The sequence below is a fragment of the Clupea harengus genome, chromosome 13 (genome assembly GCF_900700415.2).
Source record: "Clupea harengus chromosome 13, Ch_v2.0.2, whole genome shotgun sequence".
Lineage (NCBI taxonomy): Eukaryota > Metazoa > Chordata > Actinopteri > Clupeiformes > Clupeidae > Clupea > Clupea harengus.
The window spans coordinates 21,712,165-21,739,572 of NC_045164.1; the positions used below are offsets into that span (position 1 = coordinate 21,712,165).

Sequence of the window (27,408 nt, forward strand, 5' to 3'; positions counted from 1 at the left end):
CACAGGTTCCATGCCAGTTTGATATGCAGATCATGAAGGCTATGCCAAACATGGCTAGCTACTCTTCACTGGCGACTGAGTAGGGTAACTATTCCATATAACTCACTTGATAAAACAAGACCAAAGTTGTGGGGCCTCCCCTTGCCAGATCTGCATTTTCTTTTACGGGTGAGCTACATATGGTAACCACCATGTTGAATGCCAAATCAACATCTTCACATTTTTACTAAATCAATCTGGCATGTACCTTTGCTTTCAAGAAAGATTTGGAGAAAATATCTATTGCAGACATCATCATCAAGATCATGAATTGGTTGCAGACTGCATTGTTTATTTTCCGCTGATGGTCAGCAGATGCTTTGTATTGATCTTGCCTGAAAGTATGATCTTACAGTCAATTGGATTCAGCCTCATAGCCAGATGACAAATGATTAGCTCTCCACTCATCCATGGTGAATTGACCCATTTACTGTAAGCCTGTGTGAGCAAACGTTAACATCATAATATATGCTATCTCTCTCACTCTCTCCCACTCACCTCTTAAATTAATTACTTAGATAATTCGTCATTAATGAAGCGAAAATAATGATTCAGAGAGGAGACATTGAATTTCTGAGCAAAATGTAAATGAATTAAAATGACAAATTAGTTTACTCACAGGCGGCTAAATTCTGTACGAAATTATGACGTGAGTCGTGCCACATTCAACACCAACCTAGACAATTTCACGGTTTCCCGATTTGCTTCCACTGCGTGCTTAATGCGGGATGAATCTCGTTTGGGAGGTGCCTTGGCTTTACCTGGTCACCTGACACGGCTCCTCCTGTTACCGGAGCTCGGGACAGAGCGCACTTCTAGCGCCGATCACACTCGTGCGTCCTTACGCGCTCCTTTAGGCGTCGTTAGAGAGAGAGAGAGAGAGAGAGAAACTACCCCTTTCTTGATACAGAAGAAATAACAGCTCCGTTTCTCTTCGCCCTGCCTTCAGATGAATAAGTGATGAGTGTGAGTGGTGCTGATGCAGCCGGCGAGAACAGTGAGAGGGAGACTGGGGTATCCACACCGTGCTGGGCTTGAAAGTGAGATCCACGCTTCATTTCAGAGTGAACTAAACCTGGACCAATGACTTTCGCAGATTCCATCACTCATGCAGTTCGGCTCCAAGGTAATCACGTTTGTTGATGTTTTTTTGCAGGCTTTAAAAAGGTTGAATATTTTATCGTTTGGGTAACTAAGTGAAAAGCATGACAGCGTCGCTGCTGAACCATGGTTTTCAAAATGTACAGTCAAGAAATCATCCGGATCTCCGTGATCGGAAACTAATCAGGATTCCACTCGGATGTGTATGATTTCGATCATGTTTCAAATTGCCGGCCCATGGCAGACGAAAATACGACTGTCTGCACGTAAATGTGAAACATCAGCACAATTTTCTGACTGATTACTATTTCGTAGATGTTCGTCTAACGATACTGCCTAAACTAGGTCCATTACAGTCAGATCGTTTCGCCGGTGCAGGTGTATTGCGTTTGTCATGAGAATGACAACATGCAGTACTATAATATTCAACCATGAATCGATCTTTACTCTTTGAGTTGCATCAAAGATGCTACATTCCGTGCAATACATTCATTTCGTAGCAAGGATCGCGCTGTGAAGCATACTGATCTGAACCCAAATTAAATTGTTGTGATAGCCTGTCACTTCACAGGTAATTGTTCAAACTTCAACCTCACAACATTGTATCCGCACAGTAGGCTGTCTGTCTAAGTGTGTTATCTGTCAGAACAGGTGCATGTCAATTGTCTTCACAAGTTTTTGAATAATCATTCCTTCCAGTGAGCCCTGACAGATTATGCAGGATTTATAATCTTTCCATTACCACATTTTAAATTCTAGAGTTTTGTTGTGCTTCTGCCTTTTAAAAGAAATAATTTAAAAAATGAATCCATAAAATCTGTGGTGATGTTGGGTAGGGATCTGCACCAGACTAGAAGCACATCCCTTCCAGGAGCAGCTGCTGCCTGTTAGTTTCCAGAGGGACTCTGGGTAGATGGAAACCCCCAAAATAAGACTTTCAGATGTCTTAAAAGTGCTTAAAGGTACTCTTGTCCCAGCTTCCAGGTGTAGGGAGAATCCCTTGTTTAGTGTAAGCAAAGCAAACATTATCCACGGTGGCTCTTTGATATATGAGAAGCCCTGGGTCGTTTGTTTGTGTTTCAGTGGAGCGGTTTGGAGTAGAGTGCTTTGCCACTGGTCGCATGACTCACCTTTAATTAAAAAGATATATGTGGGTGTTGTCTTTAGGGTGCCTCCAGCTTTTTCCCTTTTGCAGGCGAACACCCTCATCCTTGAGTCAAGCAACTCCTCGATCCAAGTTTGAGGGCAATCACGTATTCTCAAGGCTCAGTGTGTTTATGAAGTAGATCCTTGTCTTTGGTTAGAAAATATGAATGGAGATGGTGGCAGCCTAGTGGACTCAACATGACTAGTCACCTAGAGGATCTCTGTCTTTGAATGCTTTTGTCCGATCTTCTGATCATGCTAATCGGAGAGGAGACAAAGGGACAATTTGTTTCTAAATAACATGTTTGCCTCACGCTGGGCTTAGCCTGTTTGGTGTGTGTATTTTGAACTGGCATTATGACTAGTTAATTGATATAAGACCCATAATTAAACAGTAGTTGAATATTTAGATGTAATTAAAAGCTATTTGCATACATAGTTGCATTGGAGATTTGCTCTTCAATGCTGTTCTGTAGGAACCAAGTGATGAAGTAAAGATGAAAGACCACCAGCAAATGCAGTCCTCAGTAACCACCAGCAACCCTCACCCTCAGCAACCACCAGCCAATTACTGGAAATGGGTGTGGTGATGTAAATCAGTACTGTATAGGGTTCCTATGGAGACCTATAGAATCCACTTACCCTCTGGCCAACGGGCACTGCACAATACTTTCCGCTTATGAAACCATAATTTCAAAAAGACTATTAACACTTTGCTGGAGGATGCAAGTTTATTTAAAGCTTAAGGCAGCCAACTGCACTGGAACGGGCTGGGTATGCAGCTGGGAAGAGCGATGGTGGCTTACTCAGCTTGCTCTGAGCTGCTCAGTGGCCGCCTCCTCAGCTGAGCTGATTGCTTTGACGAGTGCTATTACACCAGATTACACAGCACAGACAAGACACTGAGCTGAGCCTCCTCTGGTGCTCAACCTGACCTCATACGTGGGAACGGTCTCACAGGGAGGGGGGGGGCCCATCTCTCCCATTGCTGTAATGCAGAGGAGAATGGAGACGTGAGGAAAGGTGAGATTGAAAGAAAGAGATGCAGCGGCCAGGCGGGAAGGCAGGCAGGCAGCGCTCATTATTTTCACACTTGAGCGCCTGGCATGAATGAATAGCTCACGGAGCCAGACGAGCCACTCTATTTAGGGAGAGAGATTTGACTGGGGCAGAATGAAGGAAGTGGGCAGAATGTCGAAGATGTTTGGTCCGAGGTGCTACCTTGCACTCACAAAAGGCAACACACAATAACAACCAGAAATCACGGGAAATTAAGTGCACAACGCATGGCTCTGTCGTATCTGAACTACAAATGCCTCATAGTTAGCTTTTAAGTAATGACTGATAGAAAATGTATGTGTATTACAAACTAGTAATATATTAATAAAGTATGCTTATTGATTGCGTATGTTATTATCATGCATATGTATCATGGAAATAATCTAGGAACCTTCTCAGAATTGTGTTTCATCTGGGCTTTAATTTTATTTCAATCTCTTTCAAATTTTATTCACAAACATTACAGCTGGAGACAACATGGGAATGGTACTAATATTTTATGAGGTTGTGTAAGGAGAATAAGAGGAAGAAAAGAAAAAAATTGTAGTGGAAAAGGCGCATTTTTAAATCATGTAAATGTATTCAGCCATTTTTTTTGAGAGAGAGAGAATAATGAAGAAAAAAAATGTTGAGTTTCTCCCTCAGGAGGTTGAGAAGCTATCATGAAAGCTCCCACACTTCCAGCAGTAATGTGTGCCAGATTAAATTTTTCAGGCCCTAATATCTGGAGTTAATTAATATTCTCCTGTTACAGCCGTGACTTAGATAGTAGCCATTTAAATTAGCTTGAGTGCCTTCAAGGTGTTCGTCTGGAGAATTGTGAATTTATTTATTTATCAGGATGCGCGAGGAGAAGAATGTTCCGGGTGGTTACGTGTTTACACAAACTCCATGATTCATGGGAGCACACGCATCTATCTTTTTGACATTTGAATTCCATTTCCTTATTTGCATATATTTCCATCAGCTAATGAAATGGCAGAAGTCATCTCTTAGGCTTTGTCTAACCTGAAAGTGTATATGATTTGAATGTCTACAAGTGTCCTCTCATTGTTATCACAGAAGCAACATTTACTGAGAAAACGTGCCAGTGATTTTGTTCAATAGAAGGAGGCCTGGGCTGCCCTCTTATCCTCAGCTGACCTTTGTGTTCAAGTCTAGCTGCGGGCTCTTTGGTAATGAGTAACAATTAGAGTCCACCCCTTCATATAATTTACTGTCACAGGTTATGAGTATTCAACTCAAAATGAGGTCACGAATCAATTATTAAAATGCATAGCACATTTCCTGATGCGATGCTCCCGAGTACAATGTACAAGTTGGATCGGACAGATCTGTGATCAGCTTTCATGTTGGATGAAAGAATTTGTGTCTCCACAGCAACCACACAGCCCAAGTGAGAAGTGTTCCAACTGGGTTGAAATGACTATGTGCCCTACTGCAGTTTGAGAGTTCCTCTGTGTTAGTTTCTTAGCATGGGACCCCCGAGCTGCCTCGTCTTCTACACGGCACCCTGAGGAAGTGATATGTATGTCTGAAAAGCCTAAGATCTGCCAGAGATGCTCCAGTGCTTCTCTTCTTCTATGGTGTGTTGTATTCATTCATGATTTATAAGTTACTACTATTATATAGTGCTAGGGCAGAAGTAGGCTAATGTCCGGATTTGCATATGTGCACCCGTCTCAATAATTCATGAGCTTGCTGGGGCTTTTTCCTTGGCTGAGCTCAGTCTGCCTCCCCCTGCCCCCCCCCCCCCCTTCACCACTGAACCTGCTCGAAGTGCCACACATGTGAAAACTCTGAAAGACAGGAAGAAAAAAAGAAGGCTCACTGAACCTGTGAGAAGTGCCTATACACATGTTAAACTGTGAAAGCCTGGAAAGAAAAGAGCGATCGATTCTGTCACCTCTCATCACTATCAGCCCCCGAGACTCCCCCACACCTCCTCGCACCTCAATACCCCCAATCCATGTCGAATTAAAAGGGGCCGTCTGAAACTGCACCTGAAGAAAGCAAAAGTAGTCTGAGGTTCTGATGAGGCTTGTCTGCATGGTACGGATCGACGAGATCACGCACTTTGTTCTCGTCAACTTCCTGTCGTGAAATAATAGGATGACGAAGGGAACAGGAGTTGGAGGGTGGGGGCTATGGGGTGTGGGGGGTGGGGGGCGAGGAAGAGGTGGGAGGGTGTACTGACAATTCCAGACAGATTTCATGCTACTCTCCTCGTTTTTCAGCTGGGATTCTTAGGTGCGAGCCAGACAGCACAATTTCCTTGCATTATGACGAGGATTCATCATTTCATTTGATGAGGAAGAAATTATTCATACGGGAGGCATTAGATTGTCACTCTATGCGCGTGAAGAGCGTGTGTATGACTCTGTGTGTGTACGTGTATGACTGTGTGTGTGTGTACGTGTATGACTGTGTGTGTTTGTGTGTGCATGTACAGGACATTTGTTGTTCCTTTTTTGATGGATCATGTCTGTTCTTGTGAATAATTTAGCAGAATGACACGAGTGAGAGGGGGGTTGGTAAAGAATATTCCCACAGCCGTGATATGGCCGTAGGCACGAGGGTTGGTTGTGTACATGCCATAGTTCCCTTTCTTTCTGCTCTTTTCGTGTACATGCCATAGATCCCTTTCTTTCTGCTCTTTTTGTGTACATGCGATAGTTCCCGTTCTTTCTGCTCTTTTTCTAGTTTGTCTCTCTGAAAAAAAGTGGGTGAGAATGAGTGAGCCAGAGCCTTAAGTGAATGAATGAATGAATGAATGAATGAGTGAGTGAGTGGGTGGGTAAACAAATGAATGTCTGAATGTCAAAATCCCCCCTTTGCCCATTAAGCCTTCGCAATGCTGTTGACCTCTCCCCTTGTACATAAGACTGCTCTCTTCCCAGCTCTCATTTTTGTGAAATACACCCCCTTCTGTCATTGGTTTGCACCGTGGCATATTTTATGAGAGAAGTCATTTTAATTTAAATGCATTACAATAAAATGAGGCCCGGTGTAAAGGATCTTTTTTTTACTCTACGGAGATTTTTAGATAATGAGGGCATCTGTTCCTTTGACAAGGTGATAAGAAGAGACACAGTCAATGTGCTGCTCTTATGCGCACATTATGCAGATCAAACAGTGTCATTGCAACACTTTGAACTTGCCATTAACTGAAGATTGGACTCTCATGAATCATCTCCAAGTTAAGCCAAAGGCAAGAGCCTCTGCACCCTGTGAAGTGCAATTGTTAAAAGTTTCACATTCAGTTTTGTTCAAGGCTGATCTGGATAATGTTGCATTATTCATAAACAGCAAAAGCCACCATGGATGTCTAAACCAAGGATAGCATCTTGATATAAAACCAGTGGCGCGCAGTCAGGCTCTTCTAACCCTTCTCAGAAGAGGTGACGAAAATGTAAAACATAATAATAAACGCATAATTAAAAACTTACATTTTATTTCCGTTTTATATAAAACGCCAGTTTATTCAAACTCACTTTGCCATGTTACACTGTATTTTCTGTCTCCTTGAGTGCAACGCTGTGTACAACCAATCAAAACAGTCCATAGCTATGCCCACCCTGTGCTTATGGACGATAATATACCCATTCTGAAGACATTTTGAACGGTTTGATTTGGTTGGTCTAAAGGGGTGGACGTCATGGCCTACTCCTTCACAGTGATCTGAAGAAGGGGCTACGCAGTACATATGTCCTCAAAGCATATGAATCTGCATAGCAAGACCCCGGTGTCATTCCGGCTGCCAATTCATATGCTAGTGATTATTGGCGGCAGTCGAGTGACAAAGACGTCGGAGCTTTCTCAGAAATATTAGATAACTCTTGCCAGTTATCTGTCGCTTTAACAATGCGAGGTATGTAATAGCCTGTGTTCCTACTAAAACAGATAGCGTACAGCCTACATCCTCGTAGGCTATAATACTAAGGCTAATGTTACCTTTTGTATGTGATTGATGGCTATGGCGCATAAACTGACAAAAGACCTCCTTCTGATCGAGTGAAATACTAACTAGAGGGGCAGACCTCTGCTGAGTCCACTCCTGTCAAAATGTCAAAACTCCATCTTGCAATGTTAAAGAAAGTGAAAAGAATTCCTGGATCCGCTACAGAATTGAATGGGTTCTTCCTTGACTCATGCTACACCACTTCACTGAGTTTCAAGAAAATCAGCATGGTATTTTTTGCATAATCTTTCTGACAGACAAACAAACAAACAAACAAACAAACAAACAAAACATAAATGGTCACAAAAACCATCCTTGTTAGAGGTAATAAACATGTATTGGCACAGGCATGTGCATGATCAGACCATGTTTATGTGAAGCAGCATGTCGTCATGAATCAAGTGGTGCTATTAACCTTTAGTATAATAATGCTAACGCCAGTGGTGGAGGAAGTACTGAAGTTTAGTACTTAAGTAAAAGTACAAGTACCCAGGAAAATAAAAGTAAAAGTAAAAGTAAAAGTACTACATCAACAATCCTACTTAAGTAAAAGTAAAAAGTACTTACTTTTAAATTTACTTTAAGTATTAAAAGTAAAAGTACTCACGCAATGGGTTGTCTCTCAATGTCTAGGCTGTGCCATTTTGATAAAGAAATAGCTACTGGTAATAAATGCCTCCACGGATGTCACTACTAGTAATAATTATAAACAACAACATTTGTTAATTGGAAAGGTTGGTGTACTTATTGTGCCTACCATCTGTAATACTGTTCACACTATATCTTACAATTCTGCGGATCTACCAGGGATTATTTGCAAAGTTAATACCATTAAGCCGAACCAATAAAGACACCATGTGATATCTTTAAATCTTTTATTTAATTGTAAACGTGTAAAAAAGGGAAACATGGAACATGAAAAACAAATGTAATTGTAAAACTGGACAGAACAAGGCACGCTAGCTTGACATAGCTAACCTACCAGCTTTATCTTACCAATACGTTAAATATATAATGAAGATACAATCATGTTTTTTGATGCTATTGCTGTATGTCAACATGCATTTCGCTAGATAACATTATAATGTCATGTCAGTAAACAAATTAAATACATATATCAATATTCAAAAGTCAGGGACATTAACTTAACATAGCAATCACTCTGCTTACCTCGATATGCTACTTTAAATTTGAGGGCGAATTATTGAAGGCTAGCAACTCCTTTTTTTGAGGGAGACAGGAAACGCATTGAAACCTCCAGGAGTCATTCTTGGGGCCTTTGAACTCGAACATATCTTTTAAATAGGGCCAAGGATGGCACGTATACGAGGGCTCAGTTCAGGCCGACTCTGGATCCATGTTGAATAGGCAGTAGTCAGGCTGTCTGTTGAATGTTCAGGTATAACTATAACTAAAGCTACCGCTAGTGCTGCTGCCAGACGCGCACAACAGTGTTTTTTGGGGGGGGGGGTTTGTCACAGAGAAGGGGTAACCTTCTAAACTTTCGAGCAGTGCATATATGGGTTACGTAAATGCAGGCAGTGTTTACTGCCCTGAAAACATTACTGGTTACCAAATGAGCCAACTCCACTGGGCTGTGGTATAATGTGAACTAGGCCTTAACTCCACAGGGATATTCTCATTGCCTGGAAAATTAAACTATTACCTTCTCAGACGGCATTAAGCGTGAAGAAATGAGTCAGTTAATGTCCGATTAATGCTTAATGCGGTCCAATATACAATGGCAGTCGCTCATTCCCGCATGTTAATTTCGCTCCTTCCTTCGTGATAACAGGGCTGAGTCGTCGGAGCGCCGTGGATGTGGAAATCTGCATTAAAACTGCCACTGTGCAGAAGAGAGGCCCATTTTGGTTCATTATTAAAAAGGAGCTCTCTCCTTGTCTCTCGAAGCGCCTTCATTATCCGCTCACTTGCCGTGCCGCCGATAACGCTGCTTCATTTACTTCTTGGCTCTCCATTTTTTTCCCCGCCGATAATACTGCTGCTCGTTCGCTCGCTCGCTCGCACACGGCTGCTGTGCGCGGGACGAGGAACGAGGGTATCCCATTCACAGGAGCGCGCGCAGGATTACAAAAGGTTAATCGGCAATTTGGAGCTTATCGTGGCTAAATGCTGGCTGAGCCACTGCGACTGGCCCTAATAGATGGAATCGGTTTGGTAATGAGCATTCCTCCAAGTATGACTGAATCTTGGATTCATTTCCACTGAATCCATATCTGCTGCAGCCATTCTACTGATTCTTGACTCTGTAGGCGTACTGTCACAAACTTTGCTCATTAAAGTCACGGCATTAGAATATGTTAACTGGTTAACACAGTTTGTAACGGCAGTAATTTAAAAAGACAGTTGAAAGTTTCAAAGTGGTAATGAAGGTATTGATTGAATCAGTTTTCTGAAGCAAATAGCTTTCTGACTGCACAGTGTTCCAAGAAAACATTTACACATTTAGAAGGCATTTAGAAGGCATATTACTGGCTGTGGGCATTCAGAATGTGCACAAATTTGTTATGTATATTGTAAGTGTTAGCTTTACTGTGGCTGGCAAGAGAAGTAACTCAGATCACATTGTGTTGATTATGTTGAAATTGAATTGGGTTAATTTGATTTGTGGCCGATGCGTATCAGCTTCACAACCTTTATGAAGCTCCCAGCCGCACTCCACACGCATCCACACTTCTATTTATGCAATCTGCGAAATCACACAGGGGTTAGATGCGTCTGTCTTTACTTGTCAAATTATAGTCTCTTCAGGATCCTTTTGTTTAAACCTTTTGTCAGGCAAGACTGCCGTTCTATATAAGTGTGAGACTTTTGCAGATGTAGAATAACTCACATCAGTCACACTTCATGTTAAGGTTCTCCTTACCATTGATTAAATGTATTGGTGAACATCAATAGTGGACTATCTACTGCAATTAACATTATTGGTAAATGGTGGTTCTGCTTCATTCTAAACATCGTAAACTATTTTAGTTCAGAAATTGTGGATGTAAAGGAAAACAATCTGTCTACTGTATTTAAAATAACTCTTGGTGTTTTGTTGCATGGTACATGGTGTGTCAGTGTTCAGTAATCCATTAACTGATAATTAACTGAACCCATGTTCCTTTAATACCTTTTAGAATAACACGGCACACACCTCCCTGATAATTAACTGAACCCATGTGCCTTTAATACCTTTTAGAATAACACGACACACACCTCCCTGTGAGAAGCAGCCTGCTGATCACTCCATACTTCTGTTCCATGGCAGGCTTAGCGCTCACACTCAGAGGACCAGGTTTTGGGAGACGGAGGTTCAGCGGTTTTCGTTTTTTTTCCCTCTAAGTCAGCCGGTGCCTTCGCAGTGGAGAGCTGTCTCAGCTCCCCGGCCCTGCAAACTATGCTCTGCCAAAAGGGGAATGTGACTCAGTGTGCAGGCTGTTTAAAGACGCGTCCTCTCGCTGTCACTAAACCGCACTAGCCAGGAACTCTATGCTGGATCCAGCAGGGACCCACATGAGAAACGAGGCGCATTTCACACAAATCGTGCTTAAGAGTGTTGGCAGATTACATATGCGCACATGGCAGTTTGGCATTGCTTCTTGAATTGAGACATTAGTGTAAAACATGGGCCTCTTAGGGCCTTGAGATTTCCGCGATGCGATGCAAGCGGACTCGCAGAATTCTGTAAGGGAAATCAGAGTTAAACACGGAATCGCGTGGAATTTGACCTTTTCAAATGAAATGACAGGATAAAAATACAGTTGATAGCGTTACAGGCAACATTTGTGAACTGAACAGGAAACATGGTCACTCAATGTAGATGGACATAGGAGACTAAAATTGGGGCATCCTTTGGCCAGCATCTGAATATTCGTAGAATAACCATAAGACCATAAGACTATCATAACACAAGTGGCTTACTGACTCAGTACACAGTAAAGGTCATCTCCCTTTAAATATGTTTGCATTAAATTGAAAATTATAGTAAATTAAACTAACTTTATGCGTAGTCTTTGGGGTTATACTAGCGTTGCCACCCTACACTCCCTACCCTATTACATCAGAGATCTATCACCTAAACAGATAAAGAATGTGTGTAAAAGCACAGTGGCCTTTATGTTTTAAGTACATGTTTTGGTTGGACATATGATTTGATAATAATCAAATTGATAAAATTGTATCTAGAAAATTAGAAAACGGAAAACAGAATCTGGGAAAAAAATAAAATGGAATTTGGCAAAAAATAAAATGGATTTCATAGGGCCCCAGCCGCTCTGTCTTTCTCTCTCTCTCTCTCTCTCTCTCTCTCTCTCTCTCTCTCTGTTACTCTTTCTCGCTTTCCACCTTCAGTTTTCCCTAGATGAGCGGTTTGAACTCTCCTTTAGTGTCATCTGCTATTTATTATGTATAGAAACCGGTCTTCCCCACACTTAACTTCAGCGCAATAAGCCCTTTGTATGATGTGTGAAAGCCTACTGAGACACATTTTGTGTGCTGCTGTTCAGGGAGGGAACATTCTTTGCATCTCACATAAATGTAAGATTAGAGCTAGCATAACACACACACACTTCCATAATGCATCCTTGGGAATATATGGCACTTACAGTACCTAGATGGTACCTGTAAGACTCATAGCACCAGCAAAGGTGATGAAATATGAGATAATGTAGTTCCTTTGTAAGCTGTGGAGGAAATCTAGATGATCATGAGAGCTTAAATGTTACTCTGTGTTCCTCAGCTGACATAGGCTTTTGGCTAACACAGCAGTACTCCTGTTAATCTCAGTGAAATATGTTTTATGATTAAGTACACAGAGACATAACCGGCGGTGAAATTTGTGATGCTTGATAACAGAATGGATGGGTTCTGGCCAAAATATATCCATTTAGTTTCTATGACTACATAAACGCACCAAAGACTGGAGACCTTTGCTTGTTTGGGTTATGAATTAATATAATATATATACTACGATATATAAAAAACAATCTGAAATTTCAAACGTTAACAGTGGTTTTCGGATGGTCTAAGTGGTCAAACTTCTGCAGAACAATTAGATGTTTTTCCAGAGAAAGGGCTCCCCAGTGACCTATGTTTGGGGTTTATCTATGGAATCCATTCTTAGCTTATAGCGTGCAGCTTGTAGCTTTTCACAGATCATTTACACTGTGCCAGCAACATGCAAGCTGAAAGAACTTGACCTTTTTGCGATGCCAAGCCATCTCTATAAATAGGGTCCTGTGTTAATGAAGTAACTTCTTCAGAAGGGCAGAATATGCATGATGAGGTTAAATATCTTATTCAGTCCTTATCCAGAGTCCATACCCTGCAAGAGTAATTCTAAGTGCAACACATCTGCAAGTTGTCAAAGTCTCTCCGCATTTGCCATACGGATCATCACCTTCTTACTGCAAGAATAGCAGGTTTTCTTTGGACATCCATCCCACTGAAAAATGCAGTGCTACAACAATCTCCTTTTATCAGAGGCTTTACAAAGCACATGCAGGGAAACAACGGTTGAGGTTTAGACAGATTCAGACAGGCTGTTGCCTAGACGGTAATCAGTGCCCTTTTTCTAGAGGAAATATCAGATATGTGGTTGTACCGACACATGCTCCCATATGATGAAGATAGACTGGACGGCTCCAGTTGCATCATTGAGTTTGAAGTCCAACACATAGAACCGAAAGACTCCATCAAAAGCAGGCACACAGTTGTGTACTTCAGAGCGGAGCCTTTTATCTCTGCCAATCCTTTCTTTCCTAAACCTTCAATGGTAACCTACCTGGCCCTGGCATTTCAGCATGATATATTACTTTAATAGAGGGATTAGCAATGTTCTTGCAAATCTGTGTCTGTTTAGTAGAAAAAAAAAATCACGGTGTTTGGATTTCAAACAATGCAATCAAGGACGGGTTCACATCTTCCTCAACCAAAGAAAATGATTAATTAAATTCTGGTCCTGGCTTGCAGTGGGGAATACGAAACTGTCATTATCTGAGAGGCTCTTTAAACATGTTTGCATGCCTAATTAAAAGTTGTAACTAGTTTCAAATGTGATGCCTGAGCCAGTTGCTTCAACACAATCAATCATAATTCCTACAGAGCTAAATCTTTTCATGGATAGCTTAAGTGATGACGAAAGAATGTTAGATGTTAGACGAAATAATCGCTGGTGAGCTGTCCCTAAGCATTGGCTGCCAGTACTGCATGTTTGGCAACCTCAGGACTTTGCTGTCTCTATTGAAGCACTTTAAACAAGGAGTCAAAAACAAATCTATAATTGATCCGCTTTCAAAATACTTCTTCCTAAAGCCAGACGTTGCCTAGTTTTGCTGCGTATACACCCACTGTACAAAAAGTATCAGATAAAAAAAAAAAAAGGAGATCTTCATCTATGAAGCGCTGCCATTTCAAAGTCACCCACCCCTGTGACATTGGCGGAGTGGATTGATCGTACCCCTCGCTAGCCAGTCTCCCACAGATATCTCCTCTCATCGCTGATCCAGATTCACCCTCTCCGCCTCGCCTCGGCTGGAAGTTACGGATGCGCTAATTAGAGATTCATCTGCAGTGGTTGTTCACTCGTAAAAAGCACTCCCGCCAAGACAACGAGCCGCAATGAAGAGAGTTATTGGGGCAGGCGACCTCCAGTGCCTCTTATCTCCTATAAACACTTCACGCTGGTTTACGGGGGACCAGGCGAACGGCTCGACCAATGATTCGCTTAAGGACAGCAAAGTGAAGCTGGTATGACTTATTCATGAATCTGGAGAAACAAGTGTGTGAAGATGAAAGCTCAGAGACGGCGGAGGGGGAGAATTTGTTCTGATAAATGTGACATTCCTCCCGATAAGGCCTCCCTTACACTTTTGAAGTTATTAACAATTTGGCCCAGTTGTCCCCCACTCCTCTTTTTGTCTGATGGATCAGTCGTGAAATGAGGGGCTGTTTCATACAGCTCTCGGACAAATACCATTCTTTCATGTCCTGGCTGTTAAGATGAGGGATTCTTTTTTTTTTAGACTGTCATGGTTTGAAGGGTACTTCGACATTCACACTAGACTTCCAAAAGAGGTTTTTGACAGTGACTTTGCCACTTCCTCTCCACATCCCTGTATTTATCATCCAATTAAAACCCTATAATTGCTATTCTTCTGTGGCTCCATATACGGATCGCATATAATCTCTTAATATTTTCTCACCTACAGCCCCCCCCCCACAGCATATATTTGCAGAACTTTTGTTTTCTGTGATGTCTTTCAAAACTGTCACTTGATCCTCAAATTGACCTTACTTGATGTTATGTAGTGTTTGAAGGCAATAGGCACGCTTTTGAAAGCCTGGTCCTTACCTCACTCACTGGGCAGACTGAAAATAAAGCTAGCATTGTTCTCCTGTTGATGAAACACGGTTTCTTGTGGCTGGCTATGATGTGTTGCCCCTGAGGGCAGGGTTCTGCTAAAAACAGGTTTTGGGATGGAAATGAGGTCTGGCAGTTATCTCCCTGCATTTATGTCTGGGTGTCACAGATTGGCAGGCAGCTGGCACAAAGAGCGTCCGAGCGTGCCGACGGAGGTTGCAGGGGTGGGTTGGAGGGGGAGGGTGTCCACAGGGCTGTGAGTAATTTCATGATGAAACAGACTGTAGGTAACTCACCATCAGATGAACGAGCTCCAGTGTACTCCCCTCCGTAAAACAGAGATGAACAACACACACACACACACACACAGCCTCTGTCTCATTCTCTACCTTTTTACCCCTTTTTCCCCTCCTTATTCTTTCACAGACAACCTCTTTCTAACATCTTTATATTCTTCTCTTCCCTTTCCCACTCTTCTTTTTCTCAACTTTTTCCTCTCTCCCTCCCTTCCTCCTCTTCTCTCTCTTCTATCTCTATCTCTTCTATCTCTCTATCTCTCTCTCTCTCTCTGTGTCTTCTCCCTCCTTCCCTGCCCTCCATCTCTGTCGCCGTAGCCTGGACGGAACCATATGAAAACCAGATTGTCATTATAGATAAGCATGTTCCCTGCGATCTGTTTAGCTCGCAAGCGTGAAATTACACAAGTGGCAGCGGAGGTTCACCTCAGCCCCTCGCTCGCTGTGTTTACCACTCCGGAACAGAAGTCCGGGTGTAATGGAGCAACTGGTATGTGAGCTAAGCGAAAAACATTTTTCTCTTTAAGATGTGGGATTGCAAATTTTCAAAGATGCATTAAGAGATGTAAGAGAACACATTTGTTGATAGCTTCTGCCGGACTAGCCTCCTTGAGGCCTCCTCCTCCCATCAGTGAGTGATGGAGACCCAGAATAATTAGCGGGCAGGGATGCCCATCTCCTTGTTTTGGGGATTGGTTGTACAGTACAATCAATCAAACAGCTGGACTGCTTTGATTGCAGATGTGAAGAGAATGAATGCTTCCATGTGACGTGGGCGAAATGCTATCTGTGGAAAGCTTTATTTTCATAATTAATGAGTTCATCAGTAGTCATGTCACTATTTATTTATAGCTAATTATTGTCAATTAATTATCATATATTAATTTATATGCAGAGATTACCTTAATGTACAAGCTGAAGCCTACATTGAAAGAATGCACAAAAGCATATCTCATTTAACCTCTCTGGTATCGAGAAACAGATTTTCTTTATTGATCCCTCAGCTATTTGTTTGGGCCAGAATAATTTAGAAAGGATTCTGAATTTTTTATTTTTTTCATGGCTGGAAGTCCCTAGCTGTTTGGGAAAAGGCAGACTTTGGAGTTGGTGACTTGATTGTTGTGGACGTTCCCAGATGGATGAGTGCTGCCGTCCCATCGCTTGGCAGGATGTGATACCGCACAGAAGGGCCCTGTGCAAACTCAGGCTATTTCTGCCACATTTGCAGAGCACTTATTTACCGTTGTGGTTATCCAGGTAGCATAGAGATCTGGGCCTGCTCCAGCGCAGGGTTTGGATGCCATTTAGGAACAAAGCCCAACTCATAAGCCCTAGGTAAACTCCAACTGCGAGAGCATCGTCAGGGCAACCAAATAAAGCTGACATCTAGCTCTCTCCAGACCGCTGTGTGGGAACAGCCAATTGAAGAGAGAAAATGAGTCCATTCAGCCAATCTTGGACCAACCTCCTTGTGTTGCAGTGCTCCAAAGAAAGATGTTCCTTTCCATTTTAATTTTTTTTTTCAAGGTTGTAATTGTCAAAATACGGCGCACTCATACTTACCCTAGACCTTCTGTCGCCATCGTCAAGGACTAGCATGCCATTGTCTTCCCTTGCAGTGATGGTTGCTGTCTCTGAGCCATTTCAGTTTGGCTGTGCATGAAGGGACCTTAGCAGTGCAAGCCTGTTGCCTCCCCCCTTGTCTGTCTCCTGCTGTGGAATGGATGGATGGGTACTAAACCGGATGTACAATCATTCTCTCATTAAACTGTCTGATGGCCCTCATCAAACATTCAACATTGGCCCATTGCTCATCACAAGGACGGCAGCTTTGTCTGACAAAGCAATTCATCCATAATGTATGTGTATTTCAGCATGTCAGGGAGAGAGGGAGGGAGGGAGGGAGGGAAAAAGAGGGAGAGAAAAAGGGACAGCAATATGGGAAGAAAATAAAGATATGAGGAAGACAGGGTGGGAGGAAACGAAGACAGAAAGACAGGGACCTGTAGATGAGATAGGGATAGAGAGATGCAGGTGAAGAGGAAGTGCTGGAGAGAAAGAGCGGGAGAGAGAGAGAGAGGGATGGAGGAGAGTGCAAGTGCATTTGTTTTAATTATAGGGGGAGAGATGTCTGGCAAAGCCTTTGCTGGCCTTCTGCTGAGCAAGGACCTAATTACCGCTTGTCAGTGACTCGGAGGCCACCTGCCTAAAAGTCAGATTGTTTACTTTCACAGGAGTCAAAGACGCACTGTGAGTAAACGCTTCGAACCATGTCTAATTAGACTACGGGTGCTCCTTAGTTACACAGACAATTCGATGGACTATTCCTTCTTTGTTAGACGGCCATACTTATTCTCCATCTCATCTATCTGTTGCCATTCTTCCTGTTTTACTATGTAGACCTTTCCTCAAGAAGGATATGAGTGTGCACGTGTGTGACAGTCAATGCTTCCACTACTTTTTTGAATCAACATCTTCAGCTTAATCTTATTTACCCTGAAGGTTCCAGGGGCACAAAAACTGTAACGAAAAGTGTGTGAGGACATCTCGGGTGTCTTCTGTGCTGTCGTGACTTGATTGGTCTTCCCTTGGTGGAGCAGAGCCATCTATTGCTTGTGTTCCCCACAGCCAAGTTTCTAAGTTGGGAGCCGGTGGCCCAGATATGTGTGTGATGGAGGCAGTTTGGGATTTCTGACAGATGGTTCCCCTGGTTCCTCTCGTAGGACACTTTACAGCTATCTGTTTGGTTTATGTAGAGACGGATGCTGGTTGACTGTAACCTGGACAAAATCAAAATTTGAATGGCCTTCTATACATCATGACATTTAATGATTTAATGAATAAACGAGTGGAAGGGTGGATGGATGGATGGATGGATGACTTCACCCATGTAAGTCTTTTCTCACAACTTCTGCAAATTCATTGTAGCAGGACTTGTGTCACCACCACCTGTGTGTAGCACCCACCTGGATGATGGGACAGCTGCAACTGCTGGAGAACAACTGGGCAAGAACACAGGGGCAGGTGTACGTATGTTAGAGAGCGCAGCGTAATCAACGTTTTGGCCAGTCAGCAGAAAGCGCACGCTGTGTGTTTTCATTTTACTTAGAGTGTACTAAACCTGCTGTTGATCGTATAATCAACGCATGTCACTGCCCTTTAACCCCGCAGTTTGCGACGCATGCAACTGAACGGTATCGTTCAATCACCACCAACCGACATTTCAAAGTGTAGCGATCAGGAAATAAATATGCATGTTAATAAGGAGTCATCAAACAGAGAGTTAATGCAGGGCAGTAATTCTACACCACTTAAAAAACTCGAACTATTTGTGCAGCTATATCAAACATATTCAATAGTGTAGCAGGCATCTACACGTAGGAAAGTGGATGAAGCAAAAAAGCGATGGCAAGACATAAAAAGGCAAACAAAAGAAAAGGCTGCTTTTAACATTCTACAAATGAGCAGAACTGGTGCTCAGAATACTGATTCCATTATTTCTGGGAGCTTCTTCACGCATCTGGATTTGCTTTTGAAAGGGCGGAACCGCAAAAAACACTGCAGTTTTCAAACGCACATTCAGTCACTCCCTGCGCTTCTCATCCCATCATTTTGCCAAAGGTTTTTCCCATGACCCTCCCAGGAATGCACATGCATAAGTCTGAAGAGTGCACATGGTCATTCTGCGCACCCGTAGCAGGAAGAATGCGGTATTAGCCTTCAGCGGTCTGTTGGTATATGGCATGTTTTTAGGCACACTTTCCGTTGAAACGTTGAAAACAGGGACTAACGTTTAAGTACCCCAGTCCCACACGTCTCGTATGTCAAAGCTTATTGGATACTATAAACCCACACATACTCATGCACCTTATACACACATAAGAACACACACACACACACACACACACACACACACACACACACACACTCACTCATATGGCAAAGTGTCCGCCTACCTCACTTTTCCATACCTCCATCCCCCACCATACACATACAAACACACACACACACACACACACACACTGACAGACTCACACTTTTACAAAGCTGCAAGCCACAGATGACTGGTGGAGCATATCTAATTGGAGAAGATGCTTTTGTGCTGACATGCATTGTGTAAAAATGACAAAAAGCTCTCCACAGCCGTAACCGCTGAGCGGGTTAGATTAGAGTTTAAACAGCACAATTAGCGCCTGAGCGCGTGATTCAGAGTGGGACGTATGATAAAGTAGTAGTCTCTCTTTTTCTCCCTCTCCCCCCCCCCTCTCTCTCTGTTTCTGTTCACATTGTAACACTCTCTTTTTGGCACTCGGGCCTCGTCTCTATCTTACTCTCTTTTTTATCATTTCTCTCCTGTCCATCTTTCTCTCCCTCTGTCCCTTTGAGTCTCTTCTTCTCCATTGTTCTCTGTTGAAATAATAGGCTCCCTCTCCTACTCTCTACCCACAGTTTCAAGCTCTCTTCTTGTTTTTAATGCTAGTTTTTAATGTGTCTTGGGATCACTGCTCCAATAAAGGGGATATTAAAAGTACAAGCTTCTCCTTCTCCACCGTTTCCTTCTCTCCATCTCTTTCTCTCTCTCTCTCTTTCTTTCTGTCTCTCTCTCTCTCTCTCTCTCAGGCACACATGCTCCCTTCGTCTTCACTTACTAATGAAGGCCTCTGCTGACATGTGGGTGTGGATTAGGTTATCATCTTACTCACAGGCTCCAGAAATAGCCGCGCAGCATCCTCTCTCCGTGATGTCTGTGACCACTAACTATTCAAGCTGCATTTTTCGATTGAAAGCGGCAAGGGCACGCTCTGTTAGCTGTCACCAACACGTTGCTATTACTGTAAGCCCTTTCTACTCAAATGGTATCTTCTAAATGAAAAAAAGAAAAACAGTTGAGATGTTATTTTTATGTCCTTCTTTGTGATCCTGTTAGTCTGCTGGAGGAGCAGGATGCCGGTAAAAGCAAAGGTATGGATTATGTACCTAAGGGGAGCATTAGGGTGTTATATTTTTACCTTTGGTGTATGGTGAACCACTTCGGATAAAGGAATGGAAAACTGTGATTGTACTTTTTTTGTTGCCACCAGGGAGCACTGCTGGTATGAAGAATTCACTTGTTTTGTTGTAGGGGTGGGTGAACTTCAGCCTGAACATGCTTGGAGTATGCACAAGCCAGCTTCAAGGTTTCCTCCCTATCGTAGCTCAGAGCACGTCCACACACATACTTTGCTGTCAAGGTCAGGGGTGAGAAATGGCTGGTTTGTTTGCTATTTAACAGGGCATTATTCTGCATTCTCACTATTTCCCGTGGCAAATAAAAGAAGAACTACTTACATTGGCCTGCCCTAGGGTGCTAATACAATTTATTTTAGAGAAGCTGTTGTTACTTGAGGACTAATCTATTATTCCTCGATAAATGGCCAAATAGCTCTTTAATAGTATCTCTCAGCTCAGGACTGCAGATTTATACATTGCTTGTTTTGTCCACACTGCGGCATCTCAATTGCAAATCGTACTAATATCCATAGACATAATATGCTCTAGGCCAAGTAGCCTTGTAGACTTGCCTGGCACACACAAATTGTTGTTTTGAATCTTGAGCTAAGCCCTTTCTCTATGGAGTCTGCAGCCTAACAGTAGGATTTTACACAGTCGTGAAGCTATAAAGGGGCGATGGGTGTTAGGGAAGGGTCTTCTTGACAGTCTCTTGGACAAGGACCAAGATTATCACACAGTCCTACTTCAGCATGCTCCAAACACACTGACGCCATGTACTTAAGGGGGCTGGTTTGCCTTCTCCATAGGTGGAACTGTGCCACACTTTGTACCTCAAGGAGAAATCGTTTGCATCTGCTCAAGTCATGTTTCTCTGGGTGGGTAGTGATTGTCTCTCTCATTCGGTTGGCCGGTAGTCGGTATGTGGAAGTGCAAATTAGTTCAGTGCTTTTTCTGGGTTGGTGAGTTAAACACATGGATGGAGTATTGAAAAGATGGCGTGTGGGAGTCGGAAGAGAAGAGAACAAAATGTGACCGTGGCAACCGTCAGTAACAGTAACACTGTTTCCCTGTGAGGGGCAGGGACAGGAGTTGGGGCGACAGAAGGATGGAGGGAGAGAGAGAGAGAAAGAAAAAAGAAAATGGATCGCAAGGTGAATGAAAGAATAGGAGAAAAATGACAAAGACAGACATGGAAAAGGAGAGTAGAGGGGAAAAGAGTTGGATAATGAGAAGAGTGTCAGAGGCAAAGACATGGTGAGAGAAATGGACAGAATAGCAAGATGAGGACTGGCAAAAGAGAGAGGACAGTTGGGAGATTTGGAAAGTGCACTCCGAGGCCTGACCTGGTGCAGGGGCAGTGGTGGGCTGTGGTCATTACTGGTGCCCAGCAACAGGACTGGGGCCAGGGGGAATGGAAGGGGCCACTCGGACAGCCTCCATAATCTATCATCACACTCATCCCTCTCTCTCTCTCTCTCTCTCTCTCTCTCTCTCTCTCTCTCTCTCTCTCTCTCTCTCTGTCTCTCTCTCTCTCTCTCTGTGTCTCTCCATTTCTCTCTCTCTCTGTGTGTCTCTCTGTTTCTCTCTCTCTCTGTCTCTCTCTCTCTGTCTCTCTCTCTCTGTTTCTCTCTCTCTCTCCGTGTGCTCACATTCATACCCCTTCACTCATTCTTTTGGAGTCACTCCGTGGGTATTCTGGGCATTTGCACCCACATACTGTGTTCTCATACACAAAGATACACACACATACACACACACACACACACACAGACACACACACACACACACACACACACACACACACACACACACACACACACACAGAGACACACAGACTTACATATAGATATGTACATAAACCCAAAACAGGCCTGTTAGGCATGATATGCTTTGACTGTATGTGCTTTTCACAGAAGATACACACGCCCCCTGAAATAATTTGGTCCTGAGATGAACACAGCTGCTGACACCACAGCATTAATGAACAGTTTACACACACACACACACACACACACACACACACACACACACACACACACACACACACACACACACACACACACACACACATACACACACTCTCACCCTCTCTCTCACACACACACACACACACACACACACACACACACACACACACACACACACACAAACACAGACACACACACACACACACACACACACACACACATACACCCTTTTCCTAATAGCAAACAAAATACAAACTAATTAAATCCTAGTAGCATGTTTTTAGGAATGTGTAAATGATGGTTTGTAATGACCAGCTGCACTGCTTTAATAGCGCTGTGATTAAGACCTTTAAATGAGACTCCGCTGAGCTCTGCCATATCTGTGATAACTGCTGGGTCACTATCTGTCCCCTCCCCTCCCCTCCTCCGGGCATATGAACATGTGTGTTTGAGACAACAGCCATGAGCAGTCACCTGAGAGGCTGACATCAGATCTTTCTCTTTCGTTCGAGTGTTGTGCAACGTTTTTCAGGTGTTGAAGTGTTTTTTTTTTCTTGTTTTTTCAAGGTTGCTTTTTAATGACACAAATGTAATGAGAAAAGAAATGAAGTGAAATGAAGAATGGGAAGATGATAGAAAGAGAGGGGTAAGATGGGATCTCACAGTGGGTTGCTGATTTGAAACTCACCCAAGGCCAAACTGACTGAACGTCTCCGTCTGGCTCTGAGTGGCCAGAATAGGTTCAATCATTCACCATGTAAGTGGCTTTTCAGGGTGAAATTTAAATTTCCACTCACGAATATTGCCACGAACAGATACCTTTTTTGTTAAAAATTAATGTTGGATTTTATTAGAGACACTGACACCAGCCATGGGTGAACACGTCCATTTGGAGTAAGAGGGGAGGAGAGAAGGATGAAGAGATGGCAGAGACAACGAGAAAGATGAAGAATGAATGCTGTAGATGAAGGGGTGACTGAGAGGGGCATGACGTGGCAGAGAGAGCCATTGGGATGAAGAGAACAGCATCAGGTGGTGGAGAGAAAGAGAGACAAGACTCGGGAAGCACCAAGTCAGATAAAGATGCAGAGAAGAAGAGAGATGGGTTTAAAAAAAAAAAAAAAACATCCATCACGCGCTAAACAATGTTGCTTTCCAAGTGACAGAGCGCTACATGGAAGCAGGTTGAGGGGAATTGGATGCGACACAATCTTGTGCTGTGTCTTCCTTCCTCTTGGCATCAGAAGTGGCAGCCGTCCCCAGGCTGACAGGCAGCTCCACGGGCCTGGCCTGTCACCGCACATTTCCACCGCTCGTCAAACATCCCCTCAGTACACGCTCTGCCCACCTTACTGCGCTTCAGGACACAGGGAGAGGTGTCACTCCTGGGCCGGGAGGCCGGGAGATAATGTGAGAGAAGTGGCATGGACGCCTAGCTTTAGCGCTGGCTAAACCCTGGCAGACCCGCTTGGAGCGACGCAGTAGTTTGTCACATGTCACAAGTCTTTTATTGTCAGATGCACAGAAGTACAAGAACTCTGAACATAATTTACATGTAATAACATATAATAACCTTACTAAATATACAAGATAAATATACAATACAATATACTAAAACATATAACAACCTATACATATAATACTAACATATATACATATAGCATATAATACACATATAATACTAACATATATACATATAACATATAATACACATATAATAAACTATGCTAACCTATTAAACCTATACCTCTCTTTGAACTTGTAGGGTGCATGGGGGTTTGAGCACAGTTAACCCGTGACTAGACAGAGGCACTACCTCTCTCCCACGCTCACAGGTCTCTCCTCCGCTCTGACGGTGACCGTCCATTTAGGAATCAAGCTGCTGCTGCAAGCGGTGTTATCAGCCTTTTAATCATTTCTGCCAGACCTAACTTTAATGTTAAGTGTGGGGTTGGTCGTGTGTTACACCTTGAAGAAAAACAGTGATGTTAATGAAACAAGTTCGACAGGTAGGACTGATTAATCAGACCAGCTTAACACTCAGTTTTGCTCAGAGTGAGGATTGTCTATTCCCTGTTCACAATCAATTGAGTCTGGGACAAGCCTAACCTAATCTCTGTCAGGCTGACAGTAGCTTTTGATGGAGAAATGGTGGTTGGCTGTGTACCTCTAATGGCCTGCCTGCTTTTTTCCCCCCTCAGTCTGCTTCTGAAGTCGTGGAGGCCTTCAGTAAGAGTTAAAGCTGAGGCCGATAGAGTGTGTGTGTGTGTGTGGGTGTGTGTTGAGGCAATTGGCTGGCAGGCTGAAAGATGTGGCAGAGGTTGTGTGTTTTAATCAGCAGAGGACAGGAAAAACACATTCAGTTAAAGTGACCTTTTTAGCCTTTCTCAGCGAGTATTTTGACTAAAATAAGCAGGCTGTTTTGTCTGGAGGACAGAAGGGATGGTTGATAAACTTGAGTTTTAGAACATGACGAGACGTAAGCAATAGACAATGGAATGATGTTGTTTTCGGAGAAATTGGAGATTCTTTTGAAGCACTCACATGGTTCAGTCTTTTATCTCTGTCTCCTTTTCTCAGCCAGTTTCTTCCCTCTTCAAGTAACTTATTTTTATGTCTTGTTGAGCGAAGTAGTGAAGCATTAAAAATCGCTGTTGAAGCAAAGTAAAAAAGAAATCTCTCTTCGCATTCAGACACAGGGCTTTTCTTTCAAAGGAAAAAATCATGAGCGGATATAAAGTCTATCGATCTAAAGAGGAGATCGTGACCCATTTTAGTTCAGAGCGACCTGGCTGCCTCGTTCTGGAAATGTACCATCCCTGTGTATTACTGTCCCTTTTTTAGTACATGCTAGGTCAATATAGACTGAATCACAGATGGGGCTTAAGAGCAGTCTCAGCAATATGATATTGAAAGGCCGTAAATGCAGGTAGCAGAAAATAGATAAGGCTAACTCGCTGTATCAGGGCACTGCATAGGTGAATAACTATGGTTCTGATCCTATAGCCTCACACACAATATGGTTGATAAATAAGGCAAAAGTACTGTTACATTGAACATGAATATGTGTTTAATTGCATGTAAATATTATTCTTTTCTGCCAATCTCTAAGCATGCCAGGTACTCCCGGGAGTTGTTTTTATGTAAATATGTATATGAATGTATATATACACATGAATATATTTGCATCTATGTGTACATTGATCGTTTTCCACATAATAGGGATGAAACAAATACCACTTGTTGCAAATGCATATATGTGTATATAAGAACAGAGCGCTGCTTTTGGCAGTAGGATCTCGTGCCTGACTGAAAGTGTTTGTTTGTTGTTGTTTTCACAGGCTTGCTGTGGACCGATGGACGTCCCTCCTCATCCTCCTCCTCTTCAGCCTCGATGGCTGCCAATGGCAACAGCTCTGAGCTCCTTGCCTGACTGCCAGCCCTGATCTCTGTAAAGACTCTTTTGCTTATCGTCTGATACACTCCATTCACCCCCACCCCACCCTCCCACCACCCCCACTGCCAGAGCCACTGAGCTGCTCGGGCTAGACACCCTCCACTGCTACTGCCAGCCTCTTTCTCCATGGCTGGCCTGCTCGGATCACTGCTCCTGCTGGTGCTCCAGACGTTCGCCGCCCCTCCGGACTTCGTGCCGGCTGGCGATCTGGACCCGGAAGGCCTCCAGTGGGCCAACGGGACGGCGGGCCCATCCCTAGCACCTCCGCCGGGCACTAGCCAGCGGGTGCCCCACAGCATCATCATCGGCGTGCGCAAGGGGGGCACCCGGGCACTGCTGGAGATGCTGGACATCCACCCGTCGGTGGCAGCGGCGGCCACCGAGGTGCACTTCTTCGACTGGGACGAGAACTACTCGCGTGGCTTCGACTGGTACCGCGGCCTCATGCCCTATTCGTACCCGCACCAGATCACCGTGGAGAAGACACCGGGCTACTTCACGTCGGCACAGGCGCCCGAGCGCATTCGCGCCATGAATGCCTCCATCAAGCTGCTCCTGATCCTGCGTGATCCAGCCGAGCGCGTGGTGTCCGACTACACGCAGGTCTACTTCAACCGGCTGGAGGCGCGCAAGCCCGTGCGGCCCATCGAGGATCTGCTGGTGCGCGGCGGCGCCCTCAACACGCGCTACAAGGCCATCCAGCGCAGCCTCTACCACCTGCACATGCGCAACTGGCTGCGGTACTTCCCGCTGGAGCAGATTCACCTGGTGGATGGCGACACGCTGGTGCGTGACCCGCTGCCCGAGCTGCGGCGCGTGGAGCGCTTCCTGGAGCTGCCGCCGCGCATCGCCGCTTCCAACTTCTACTTCAACCAGACCAAGGGCTTCTACTGCATCCGCAGCGACGGCCGCGAGCGCTGCCTGCACGAGTCCAAGGGCCGGCCGCACCCGCCTGTCAACGGCACCGTGCTCCGGCAGCTGCGCGCCTACTTTCGCCCGCACAACCGCAGCTTCTACCGGATGGTGGGACGCACCTTCCACTGGCACTGAGAGCAGTGCCCCCTGGTGGTGGACACAGGTTTTGGACCCCCAAGGGCCCTCGATTTACCCCTCCCTCCATACTTCACAACCTGCTCCTGCTCCCGCCCCTTAGCCCCCAAATTAGCCAGTCACAAGAACTAAAGGGCTGATTGACATGTTGATGGATGGCAGGGAGGATGGGAAACTTTAAGCACTTTACGAGCTAAGCCCACTAAAGCAAACATGCCTCTGAAATGCCTTTCACCGCAGAACAGTTATTGCATTTAAAAAAACAAAACTGTTAAAACTTTGCAGTTAAAACTGTTGAGAAAAAAAGAATATCCTGTAGGATAAATCCCTGATTTGGACTCAGTCCTCTGTACTGTAAAGTGAAGTGATGCCTGCTGCAGGCAACCATTTTTTTTCTGTGAAATTCATGACCTTTTTTTTATTAGTTGATTTGTTTTCCTCCGTTTGATATACTTGTACTTGATAATAAATGGTTCAGCTTTAAAAGAAAAAAAACCCAGAATCATAGCATTTGGGTTCCCTGTGCTTCTTTCCATTCTTCTTTGCATTTTGCTGCAGGCTACAAACTCTGCCAGGTGAGGTACACCGGGAGGTAGCATAGTCTGTAGCCTTTGGGAGAAAGAGAGAGAGAGTGAGCGACAAAGGAGTGTGGGAGGGTGGGAAATGCCCCCCCCCCAAAAGCAGCGGAGGCCGGTGAGAGGGTGCCCCCCCCCCCTCCTCCAGTGGTGCTGTAAAGCTGTGGACGCCGGTTGCTAATATGATGGGATGTGTGAGGCCGGCGCCCTGCAGCAGGATGAGCTGAGTCACGGGCGAAGAGTCAGAGCGTCTGACTCAGAACCGCGTCCCCCTCTCTCTGCGCCTCCACCGTGTCCTCCAAGCCCTCCGCCTCGTAGGCAGTCGCATGCGGAGGCACGCAGTCCCACTCTTCACTCAAACATCAGCACCGGCGCAAGCTGATGCGTTTTGATAGTGTT

General features: G+C 44.1%; 1 protein-coding gene across 1 annotated transcript; it reads left to right on the forward strand.

The window, feature by feature from the left end:
* On the forward strand, nt 1-26,941 carry hs3st1l1 (heparan sulfate (glucosamine) 3-O-sulfotransferase 1-like1). Its single transcript, XM_012819892.3, has 2 exons — nt 1-1,165; nt 25,269-26,941. Exon 2 carries the CDS (start codon nt 25,511-25,513, stop codon nt 26,432-26,434), a length of 924 nt encoding a protein of 307 aa, XP_012675346.2. The 5' UTR covers nt 1-1,165; nt 25,269-25,510; the 3' UTR covers nt 26,435-26,941.
* The last annotated feature ends 467 nt before the right edge of the window (nt 26,942-27,408 follow it).